Below are 12,582 nucleotides of genomic sequence, written 5' to 3'. Positions count from 1 at the left end.
CAGTTCTGGATATAGACTGGTGTTGTTCGTACCACCCCAACCTTCTACGATGCCTGTCCTAACGCTTCCGCCCATGGGGAGTGCCATCCTTATTGTAACACCCAACTCCAACACTGAGCTGGATGGGCGTCGTATGACAGACTCAGAAGTAGGCAGGAGCATTTTTTCCTATGTCTGCTCCTGAGCCCTTTTCTTATGGATTGTTTCGAGATGAATGGGAGAAGTCGCTGGACTCTTTAGAATACCAGCGCCATGAAGAACCTATGGATTGGCGTACAGACGGGTGAAGCCAGTGGTCTGGATACTTCCCAAGAACCTGACAGGTACTATAACCGGGTGCTTCCACCTCATATCCCTGCTCCTGTTTAGTGAGGCCCTCATGGACGGCTTACTGGGTACCTGGTCCGAACCCAGCACCGTGGCTCCCATGAACAGGACCATTGCCCTTCGCCATAGCCCCGCTCCTGGAGACCCACGTTTTCTGATGCAGCACCTTCCCCAGAGAGTTTGGTTATCCAATCCTCTACCTCCTAGGGCACATTAATTTCCGCTCCCCAGCTAGTGAATCCAAAAGGTTGGACTCCCTTGGGAAGAAGAGGTTTTCTTATGACAGCCTTGTGGTCTGTGAACACTGAATGCCTTTTGGGCCGTTACTCTCATGCTGTGAAATAAGACTGCACAAATGCTACCACAGGTCCTGGAGGATGCCCAGGCTATACTCTCCGGCTGTTGCTGATGGGAGTGATGCAGTGAAGTTAACAATTTGTTGAGAACTAGACACAACCGTCTTGCTAGGACGATGTCCAAGGGAGCCATAAAAAGGGTTCCTGTGTCGGAAGTAGGTTGTGGTTGTTATCACTGCTACTTTTGTCCCCAAAAAATACAAAAGCCTCCGCCCTATCCTAGACCTTCGCTCCCTCATTCTCTTCAAGAAGAAGTTCAGGATGAGTACTCTGGCTCAGGTACTATCTGCCCTGGACCCAGGAGACTAGATGGCAGCATTGGAATTGCAAGACGCATATTTCCATATCTCTATCGTGCCTGCCGAGACGTTACTTGCGGTTCACTGTAGGTCACAAGCACTTTCAGTTCATTGTGCTCTACTGTAGCCTTCCCAGTGCCCCTTGGGTGTTCACCAAGGTGATGGTGGTGTTTGCAGCTCATCTGGAGAGACCAGGGGTTTCAGTCTTTCCCTATCTGAACGACTGGCTTTCAAAGGCATGTTCCCCACCAAGCTGATATTTCACGTCCAGACTATGGCAGACCTCCTGCTTTTGCTGGGGTTCACTATAAACGTGCCTTTCATCTGAGATGTTCTGGACACAGATCAATTTTGGGACTGTCCTCCTGAGTGATGAGTGCAGGTTATTCAGGCTATGATACTGATGTTTCAGCCTGTATCCTGAATATTTGTGAGTATGACTCTGAGGTTGCTGGGTCTCATGGCCTTCTGTATCCTGCTGGTGACACATGCCAGATGACACATGCGGGCTCTGCAGTGGGACCTGAAGTTCCAGTGGGTGCAACATCGGGTGAATCTCTCCGACAAAGCCCAGATCTCTGAGGGGATTGCAAAAGATCTGCAATTGTTTTTAATTAATCACGATTGGGTCAGCAGCAGTTCCCTTCCCTTCCTCAACTAGATCAGACAGCGACAGATGCGTCACTTCTGGGATGGGACGGCCATCTGGGAGAGGTGGAGATCAGAGGCGTCTGGTCTCTGGCGGTTTCTAGACTCCACATAAACCTGTTGGATCTCTGTGCAATACGGTTAGCATTGAAAGCATTTCTTCCCCCTCTCAAAGGGAAGGTAGTGCAGGTGTTCACGGACAACACCCCGCCATGTGGTATTGCAACAAGCAGGGTGGGGAGGTATTGTGGCCCTTTGACATGTGGCTCTGCGCCTCTGGACTTGGCTGGAACAGCAGGGCATATTCCTGGTCTTTCAACATCTGCTGGGAACATCAGAGCAGACCAACTCAGTCGAAAATGCTTAGCGGATCACAAATGGCATCTCAATCCAGAGGTAGGGCAAGGTCTCTTTCAGCATGGGGGAGAGCCTCGGTTAGATCTGTTCATCTCCCCAGAGAACACGTAATGTCAGCAGTTTTACGCATTGTAGTTTCCAAACCAGCAATCGCTCAGAAATGCTTTTCTGCTTGAGTGGGACTCAGGCCTCCTGTATGCCTCTCTGCCTATAACACTTCTGCCCAAAGTTTTCAGGAAGGTCAAGAACGACTGGGCCCAAGTAATCCTTGTGGCTCCTGACTTAGCACAGAGTCTGGTATCCTGAGCTGCTGAGCATGTCCATCAATCCTCTGATCAGACTGCCTCTTTGGGAGGATCTTCTGTTGCAGCAGCAGGGGAGGGTTCTGCACCCGAACCTGTCCATTCTCTGCCTTCTTGTGTGGAGATTGAGCTGCAACAGTTGACAGCTTTTAATCTCCCAAAGTATGCAGCAAAATCTTGGCAACCTGGCATCCTTCTACCAAAACAGTATATGCCAGTCATTGGAAGAAATTTGTGGCATGATGCTCAGACAAGCGGACCCCTTTTCTGTCCCTCTCTCTGAGGTCCTGTTGTACACCATTTCCCTGGCTCAGCAGGGCTCTGCTATGGTCACTCTTAAAGATATTTGTCTGCTGTTTCTGCTTTTTTTAGATTGCCTTCTTTAAGTCCCCTATTGTACATGGGTTCCCCCAAAAGTCTTGCATCTTTTTCCTCCATCCCCATTCATTATACCCCAATGGGTTCTGAATTTGGTTTTGACATTTTTTTTATGTGCGCTCCTTTCGAACCTCTCCACAATTGTCCTCTCAAGCTCCTCACTTTGAAAATAGTCTCCTTTGTGGCCCTTACATCTGCCCACAGGGTGAGTGATCTGCAGGCCATCATCTAAGCCACCCTACCTTTCCATCTGTCCTGACAAAGTGGTGGTTCGCACTAGGGCTTCCTTTTGACCAAGAGTGGTTATGACTTTTCATGTAAACCAGTCCTTCATCTTGCCTATCTTTTTTTGCACCCCTACATTCTTGTAAGGAAGAGGAGTCTTCACTGCCTGGACACAAGAGTTTCAGGTGGATGATCAACTCTTTGTTGTTTATGTGAGTGTGAAGAAAGGTCGGGCAGTGCAGCAGTGGACCATCTCTATATGGGTCATACTCTGTTAGTATCTGCTACGCACTGGCCAAGAAGCCATCCCCTGAGGGTTTGTGTGCTCATTCTACCTGAGCTAAAGTTGCGACCACTGTGTTAGCATCCGGGTTTCCAGTCCTTGATATTTGTCAGGTGGCAACATGGGCATCACTGTACATGTTAACCAAACACTTCTGCTTTGACTGTCAGGTCTGTAGGGATGGGTACTTTGCCCATTCGGTCCTGCAGGACTTTCTAGTATGAACTTGGTTCACAGACCCACCTCCAGTAATGGTATTGCTTGGGTATCTATTCTAAGGTAAGGAATCCTAAACTTGAAGCTTCTATCAGATGAACAAGTTAATTACCTTTGGTAATGCCTTATCTGGTAGAGACAATGTCTAGTTGCAAATTTCTCTCCTCCCTGTTCTGTGAACTGATTCCCCTTTCAGGGCCTTGGTTTTGATGCACCAGTAGTCGGTTTCTTTATGACTCTGCACACCAGAAGCTCAGAGTTGTGAAAAGAAACTGAAGTCAGCGCACTGGGATGGCACCTATATAGGAACTGCAGCGTCATACCCGGCACGGATGCTGCCGATGACGGATGCAGAGCTGATCGATGCCACCTGATGGCATGGGGGTACTGCTCACGAAAATCTGTGGATCCAGTCTGACACCTGGGGAAAATTCTAAGGTAAGGAATCTGCAACTAGATATTGTATCTATCAGATAAGACGTTACCAAAGGAATATAAATTGTTAACCAGAGACACTGAGTGTACTCACTATATTTCCTTATTCCAAACAAATGTGGCACCTTAAAGGCCTTATTCAGGCCACTCAACAAGTACATCTTGTCGGAACACTTTCACATGGTTACACTTCAAGAAGTCATACAATTGCTACAGCAACGAGACTTTATTATGGCCAGGAGCCTCAAGGACCCCGTCCTTTCATATACCAAATACCCAGCCCATCGGAGCCATCTACGCTTCCAAGTAAGTGGTCAACATTACCAGTTCAAGTTGTTGCCGTTCGGGGTAACTACTGCACCAAGAGTATTTACAAAATGCCTCTCTGTGGTAGCTGCTCATCCCAGAAGAGGGGGGGGGGCGCACTACTGTTCTCATATCTAGATGATTGGCTCATCAAGAGTGCAAGCAAACAACAATGTCTGCAGGACACTCAAAGTAATCTACCTTCTGCACAATCTGGACTTCAGGCTCAGTGTTAAAAAAAAAAAATCTCACCCAAAACCCTTACAGGTGCATCCGTTTTGCAGTACTACTTTAAATTCAGTTTCAGCAAAGGCTTATCCCAACCTGGCCAGAGTACAAAAGATCCAGCTTGCATTGCCTCTTTTTCAACTAATTTGTCACATTGTGGTAAAACCAATGATGAACCTCATAGGCATGATGACCTCATGTATCTCCATAGTGCCACACGCACGAGTGCACATGCACCCCCCTGCAACAGTCAGTCTACAGTCCGTGTTCTCAAGCAGAGGGGCATCTACAGGATCTAGTGTTGGTAGGGCTAGAGACACATCACTCTGCAGTGGCGGAACAGCAACAGTCAGTTGCAGGATCAGCCCTTCAGAGCCTACGTTCCGCAAGTGACCATTACAATAACCTCATCTTCACATGGTTGGTAAACGCACATGCAAGATCTCAGACGGGCCAGTCGTTTCAAATGCAAAAGTATCTACATATCAGTCACTTAGAACTTCTTGTGATTCAGTTAGTTCTCTAAGCTTTTCCACATCTTAGGCATAAAGTGGCTTTATGCTTCCTGGTCTGGAAAACTAGTTTTAGGATGCTCACGCCCCCCCTCCCCCCCCTTATACAGGCTCTTCCCATCCTGCTAGCTGTATAATGCATTTATTCAAACGTAGCAAGTGTGCCCGTTTTAAAACCACAGCTATATCATAAAATGATCTGTTGTGCCCCTACAGATTGCATGATGTGAACCTGGGGAGGTTGGTGCATGGAGTATCCCAGGAAGGCTATATTTCTCCAACCGCTATGGCAGTCAACTCTTTAATTGAAAAACTAGGTAAGATAATGTGCTTCCTCTCTATTTAATCCAATTGTATTTTCTGAATAATCTGCCTTCAGAGCTTGCACACCTGTTATAAAAATCACTTTTGAATCGGGTTAGCTTCTACCCTAACTGCTCACTATGAAAAAGAAATGCAGTCTTATCACTGGAAAAAACGGCAGGAATGGATGCAAGAAAAAAACTGCAGGGATGGATGCAAGTTTGTGTAGTTCATTTGACGTCCACGTGCTTAAACAGGGTCCGAATTGTGGGGCTTGTTGCTACTTGTGTTCCTCCTCATTGTCTTTCTGCCCCGCACTCTTTGATACCATAATAGAGTTGAAGGTGATCTGACAGAATGAGATGGATGGTATCTCAGTTCAAGGGGCAAAATTCCACAGTCTTCCCTCCTAAAATGTATCTATGCCTAAAGCAGGCTGTCCTGGTCTGTTAACAGGAGTGCAGTACCTGATCAAACCAACACAGATTATTACTGTCCCAAATGTTATAAATTCTTAGTTTGTCCGGAAATAAATGGGAAGTCTGTGAAGCTAAGGCATTGAAAAGCATTTTAACTTTTCCTTTTATGTTATCAATGTAGGTCATTTACGTTGGTTCAGACCTGCCATTTCTTTGCTTCTGGGCTTTAGTCTTTGGTTTTTTAAGTTCTGAAATTCGAGTGAATCACCAGCATTGAAGTCTGAGTGAAACGCCAGAGCAAATTACTTCCAATAGACCATATATGAATAAAGGGAAAATAGGCAGGCAAATGAAAATAAAAATTGCACCGAGAAATAAGTCTGAATTTTAAGACTAGAGGCTAACCTCTCTTATCTGTCTGCTTTTTGCTTCTCATGTCTGGGGCACTTCACTTTGTCATCACTCCACTCGCTCCACCAGGTTTAAATTTGATACCTTTAAGAAGATGAGGCATTTGAGAGGTGAGGTAGATATCTACTGTTTCTATTCCATAAAACAGCAGTTATTTGGGAATGGCCCCACATTTCAAAAGCACTAACAGTAATGGTGTTCAGCAGTTTTCATGATGTTTAAAAAAAATCTTGATGAAATTAAAGAAGGCTGTTGAAGACTACATATTTGAAAAACCTAGGTCCTCCAAATGTTGCTCTTTGATTTGGTGTTTGTAAAAAAATTTACCCCAGTGAAGTTTGTGCACAGTTTTTTTTTTTTAATTAATATACAATTGTCATCCTCAGGGTAACACAAATGTACACTGTTTTGAAGAGCTCACTTACCTGTAGCAGTAAATGTTGACAATATTAATTTGTGTGACTTGTTTTATTGCTACTCCCAATAAAATATGAAATTGCTTCCTCAAAGCACCTTAAAAAATGAATGGAGAATGTTAGACCTGACAGCTTAGAGTGGTCTTCACCTCCTTTCTTCCAACTTTTCGTGTGCCTCCCATTTTCTGACCTTGTTTTGCTAGCTTTAGGGGACTGCACACTTTACTACTGCCACCCAGTGCTAAAGTGCTTGTGCTCTCTCCCCTAACTCATGGTAAAATTGGCCTAATCCAATTGGCATATTTAATCTACTTGTAAGCCTCTAGTAAAGTGCACTCGTACCCAGGGCATGTAATGTTAATGCTACCTGTGGTCTTGTAGTACTGGTTGTGTTACCCACTTAAGTACCCCTCTAATCATGGCTCAAGCCTGCTGTTGCAGCGCATATGTGTGCAGTTTTACACTGCCATTTCGACCTGGCAAGATAAACCTCCTGCCAGTCTTAATCCTTACCTTTGTATACATATAACTCGCCCCTAAGGTAGGCCCTGTATGACCCATAGGGCAGGATGCAATGGATTTGTAAGGGAGGACATATAGTTTTAAGTTTTACATATCCCTAGTAGTGAACAACTCCCAAATTGTTTTCACAACTGCAAGGCCTATCTCTCCCTTAGGATAACATTGTGATTACCTTAATACAGCTTTTAGATGTAGTTCCCAATTGCAAAGAGAGTTTGGTGTCTCTAGACTCGCAATTTAAAATAACAACTTATTGTGAAGTAGGATTTTACATTGCAGTTCTGAAAATGCCACTTTTAGAAAGTTGACACTTTCTTACTTCAGCCATTTGATGCCTGCTGCCTGTCTCCAATGCACGTCTGGAGTGACAGCTGAGCTCGTACATTCCCTCTAGACTGATACAGACAAAGGGAGCTTAGGTGTGACTGATGGGCCCATCCACTGCCTGATGGGCCTTCCTGAGCAGGGTGGGAAAGAGAGGCTGACACTACTGAATGGGCAGTGTCCTGTACCCCCACACACAGGGCTACACATCCCCCACCCCCTGTAGTGGGTCTGGAGCCATGGCAGGTTCTGTACACTTCAAACAACTTTCTTTAAAGTCTACCCCACTTCATAGGCACAACTGGTGTTGGAAAATGGGTTATTGGTAGGGCAGGTAGGTACCTACACCTAGCAACAAGCCACAAACCTCCACAAAAGTACAGTTAGGTCTCAGTAAATTAATCCCAGCTCTACCCTTGGTAGCTTGGCATCGAGCGTCAAGGCTTAACTTAGGAGACAAAGTGTAAAGCATTCAAATATCACAAAACAGTAATTAAATAAAACACAGGAAACAGTTTAAAAATCCAAAACCAATTTATAAAAATAGCTTATATTTTTATCTTTAAAATGACACAAAAACGATTAAAATCGGTTCAGGGGAACCGGAGATATGAATTTTTAAAGTATTATTATTTTCTAGCGCATAGAAACAAAAAGCGCCAATCGGGTCATCTGGTTGCACCAGGGCCGGGACAAAGTCAAACTTTCAGGCCGACCGCGATGGAGCCCTGCTCGGCTACAGGTCGCGGGAAGCCTCGGTTAAAAAGTTACCTTCTGACTTAGTCTTTATTTTGAAGTTTTTCTTCACCGGGACGAACCTGCCAGTTGGATCCGACCTCCTGGAGCCCTTGTCCGGATACGCGAAGTCGGTTTCCTCGGTGGTGATTTTTACCTTCGGACTTAGTCGTTTTTTCGAGATGAAAATCCTTCGACCGGGGTAAACCTGGATCTTGATCCGACGTCCGTGGAGCCCTTCTTGGATACGATGGCTGGAAGGTCCCGGTCAACTTTTTACGTTCGGACTTAGTCTCTTTTTCGGATGTTTTTCTTTACCGGGACGAACCACGAAGTCAGGCCGGGTCGCGGTTGAGGCAAGCCGGCTAGAATTTCCGCGTCGGGTCGGTCACTTTATGGAGCTTTTTTCCAAAAATTCTCCAATCTTTTCCAAACTTCTGGGGCTTCACCCAGTTGTTCTTTTAAGGTTCTTTTGGGGTCCACAGCTCACCCCAAGGGTCCAGAAGTTCTGTGATGGTCCTTGGGAAGTGCGGACTTCAACTCCCAGAATGCACCTGGCGCAAACTCCTTTTTGGCCACTGGACAGTGGTCAGCTGGTCACTTTTCCAGGAGATGGTGCAGGGGACTCTGGTTAGCAATTTTTCACCTGTAGCAAACAGGGAGTCCCTCCTTGAACCAGTGGAAGCCAGGCAAAGTCCTTCTTGTGGTGAAGCCCAAGTGTGCAGCTGGTGCAGTCTTTCTGAGTGCAGCGTCCAGGTGCAGGCCAGGGGTCCAGCAGGGCAGTCCTTCTTCTCCTTGTAGTTCTTTCTTCTTGAAATTTGGTGGGGATCTGAGGCGTGGGTGCAGGTCTGCCAGTTTTATCCTTGCTCCTGGGTGAAAAGCAGGGGGGCCCTGGTCCTCCAATCAGGGACAGGGTCGTCCCCCTGTGATGACCACTTCCTGGGAAGTGTGGCAAAAATCCATCCCAGAAGGCAACAGTCTCTAAAAATCCAAAATGGATGAATCTGATTTTTAGAGGAGAGATCTGGCTGAGCCCACCCAATGGTGTGGCTAAAAATCATAAACACACCCCTCTCCTGCCCTCTCCTAATCTAATCAAGGGGGCACCTAGCTGTCTGGGGTTGCAGGATGTGGGGGTGTTGCTGGGTGCTCCAGATGTCCTTCTCTGCCTTTGAAGACCAGTTTGGCAGCCCTCCCCCTTCCTGCTTCCCCATCTGCTGAGGGGAGATTCTCTCCCCCAAGCACATTCCTTTGTGTAAAGCCAGGCCACTTCACACCTCATTAAAGTGGCCTGGCAGAAGCTGCTGCAGGCTGGCCAATCAGAGCACAGCAGCAAAAACAATGCAGAGCTGAAATTGGCAACTTTTTAGGTAAAGTCTAAACTTTTTACCTGCACTAGTTTATATTAAATCCAACAACTGGAAGTTGTGGGATTTATTATAACAATCAATTTGATACCAAATTCTTGGTATGTAACATTTAAGGAGACTTTAAAATTTAAAATAAAGTCTGCCCATTCTAGCCTATGAAGGCCATTTACTTCAATGAGGGAAAAACGAATTTGGCTGTTTTTACCTCACCAGGGCTTATAAATCTATTTTTATAAAGTCCCTGCTTATAGTTACATGGCACCCAGCCCTAGGGGCACATAGGGCACACCTTAGGGGTGACTTATATGTAAAAATAAGGTAGTTTAAAACTTTGGAAGTACCTTTAATTCCAAAGTCGAATTTGCATATAACTTTAATTTAAAAGCAGCCAGCAAGGCAGGCTTGCTTTTAAAATGACACTGGGCACCTCAGCAATGCACCTAGGTGTGCACCACCTATGCTGTGGTCCCTAAACCTACATGCCCTACCATATACTAGGGACTTATAGGTAGGTTAACTTAGCCAATTATAATTAGCCTAATTTGCATATCCATTTTACACAGAGCACTGGCCCTGGGACTGGTAAGCAGTACCCAGGGCACAGCCAAGAGTCAGTAACCACCAGTACCTATCCAGAAAGAGTGGGGGTGATCAGGCAAAAAAAAGGACTTTCCTACAACTGGGTATAAAGAACTGGACCTCTGACACTACCAACTCAGTACACTTCTGGACATGTGGGTACTCTGCCAGGAAGAGGGACTGTTGTGCTGCCTGAAGGACTGTCACTGTGCTGAGTTGCTACTCTGCTGGACTACTGGTTTGCTGACCTGCTACCCTCTTGTCTGGGAATGAGAAGGACTGGACCTGCATCTCCACATTCCAGAAACAAAGTGACTCCAAGGGCTTGCTGGCTTTCCTCATTTTTTCTGATGTCTCAGGTACACAAGACTTCCAACTCACCTGTTTAAGCTCCTGGACCCGTCTACAACCAGCTCCTGACCCCCAACAAGCACCTCTCTAGCCCTGGGCCCTCAGAAGTGATTTTTGTCTCCTGAAATCAAGCTTTTGGGCTCTTTGCGAACATGCTGCTTGTGCCGGAATTGTGCCACTCGCCCAAAGAATCAGCTCAACCTGCCACACGTTTTTGTTCAGACACGTATCGTCACTCGCAAAGCTCCAGCCCACTTGTCTGCGATGCTCAGCTGACTCTTCGCGCTTGCGGACTGCTGCGAGCGACACTCTCCTTGCTCCCGGCAAACTTCTTTACCACAAACTGGACTTTTGCCCCAATTCTTGAGAAGGTAAAACTTCAGATGGGCTCATCTGGGACTATATCCGCCCCCGGCTCCATAGCGGTCAGCCTGACCTTTTGGATTTAACCCAGTTTAGCACAAACGGATATCCCCGGTTGGTACTTTATGCTTCTTAGCACTATATTGCATTTTAATCTTTAAAAAATATCTCAATTTCTATTTATTCGATTTTTGTTGTTTTGATCTTGTGTTATTCATAAAAATATAAACTATTTTTCTAACTTGGTGTGGAGTCTTTTTGTGGTGTTTTTTCTGTGTTACTATTTGACGTTTTGCACAAATACTTTACACATTGCCTCTTAAGTTAAGCCTAATTGCTCTGTGCCAAGCTACCAGAGGGCGAGCACAGATTAATTTGTGGTGTGTTTTTGACTTACCTTGACAACGATTGTGGTTCCTGGTTGGATAGGGTGCATACCTCTGCCAACCAGAATCCCAATTTCTATTGGGACACAAAGATTGGGTGGGTATAGATAATGTAGAAGTACTTTAGTAATACAAAAATTCAGAAAATCCAAAAAACAGTTGTAGCTTGCCACAACCGCACAAGTGTTTATATTAATATCTCTCAAAGCACATCGCTACACTTTCCAATGGGCCCTATTGCACACAGACACCAACTTTCCTACCAAACAATTTTCAACAGAACAGGGAGTGCTACCAAAATTACAATAAGGCACTTGGTAATTCAATTATTTAACCATAAAATAGAATATCAAACCGTTAGCCAAGATGGATAGCTCTTCATTCAGTCGATAGATATGCAAGCCGTAAAGCTGAATCTTCAACAGATTTTTATTCTTCAAATACAAACATCCAGCTTAGTCAAATGATCCCTCTTCTAAAGAGGTCTTAACTGAAGACATAGCTCTTTCACAGATCCATATTGTGCACTGTGAACTGGCAGCTAAAGTGCTGCACGGTTTTAAGCCCACTTGCCCAAAGGACAAAATAACCATGAAAAACGTCGATGTCCTTGACCCCAAACAATATGTCTAGGGTATGAATTGCATTGGACTATTTCACTGCCTTGGTTGTATTAATATTGAGTTTTTCATCAAGCTTCACTGGTACTCAGACTGGTGTGGAATTAGTGTCTCACTGCCACTACCCTATATATATATACAGGGAGTGCAGAATTATTAGGCAAATGAGTATTTTGACCACATCATCCTCTTTAAGCATGTTGTCTTACTCCAAGCTGTATAGGCTCGAAAGCCTACTACCAATTAAGCATATTAGGTGATGTGCATCTCTGTAATGAGAAGGGGTGTGGTCTAATGACATCAACACCCTATATCAGGTGTGCATAATTATTAGGCAACTTCCTTTCCTTTGGCAAAATGGGCCAAAGAAGGACTTGACAGGCTCAGAAAAGTCAAAAATAGTGAGATATCTTGCAGAGGGATGCAGCACTCTTAAAATTGCAAAGCTTCTGAAGCGTGATCATCGAACAATCAAGCGTTTCATTCAAAATAGTCAACAGGGTCGCAAGAAGCGTGTGGAAAAACCAAGGCGCAAAATAACTGCCCATGAACTGAGAAAAGTCAAGCGTGCAGCTGCCACGATGCCACTTGCCACCAGTTTGGCCATATTTCAGAGCTGCAACATCACTGGAGTGCCCAAAAGCACAAGGTGTGCAATACTCAGAGACATGGCCAAGGTAAGAAAGGCTGAAAGACGACCACCACTGAACAAGACACACAAGCTGAAACGTCAAGACTGGGCAATCCATCCATAATGAGTGAGTATGGATGGGTTTATGGATTCCAAACTGAAACGATTTTGAGGGAAAGTAGGATCACTGATAACCAGATCGGTGTAAGTTGATGCTTTGGATGTATAAATTAGTAACAAATGTGTTTTGGATCTATGCTCATAAATGTAATTAATGTTT

The 12,582-nt window shown here is 45.1% G+C and overlaps 1 protein-coding gene across 2 annotated transcripts in view; it reads left to right on the top strand.

The window, feature by feature from the left end:
• MTHFD1L (methylenetetrahydrofolate dehydrogenase (NADP+ dependent) 1 like) overlaps nucleotides 1-12,582 on the top strand; it is a 1,484,080-nt gene that overhangs the window by 191,477 nt on the left and 1,280,021 nt on the right. For both annotated transcript variants that reach the window (XM_069234289.1, XM_069234288.1), the window contains exon 6: nucleotides 5,089-5,189. In XM_069234289.1, the coding sequence (XP_069090390.1) occupies nucleotides 5,089-5,189 (101 nt within the window). The remainder of the gene's footprint in view (nucleotides 1-5,088; nucleotides 5,190-12,582) is intronic.

This window comes from Pleurodeles waltl, chromosome 5 (assembly GCF_031143425.1).
Source record: "Pleurodeles waltl isolate 20211129_DDA chromosome 5, aPleWal1.hap1.20221129, whole genome shotgun sequence".
NCBI classification, from domain to species: Eukaryota; Metazoa; Chordata; class Amphibia; order Caudata; family Salamandridae; genus Pleurodeles; species Pleurodeles waltl.
The sequence above is the reverse complement of the archived record's forward strand: the minus strand, read 5'-3'. Positions and strand labels throughout refer to the sequence as shown.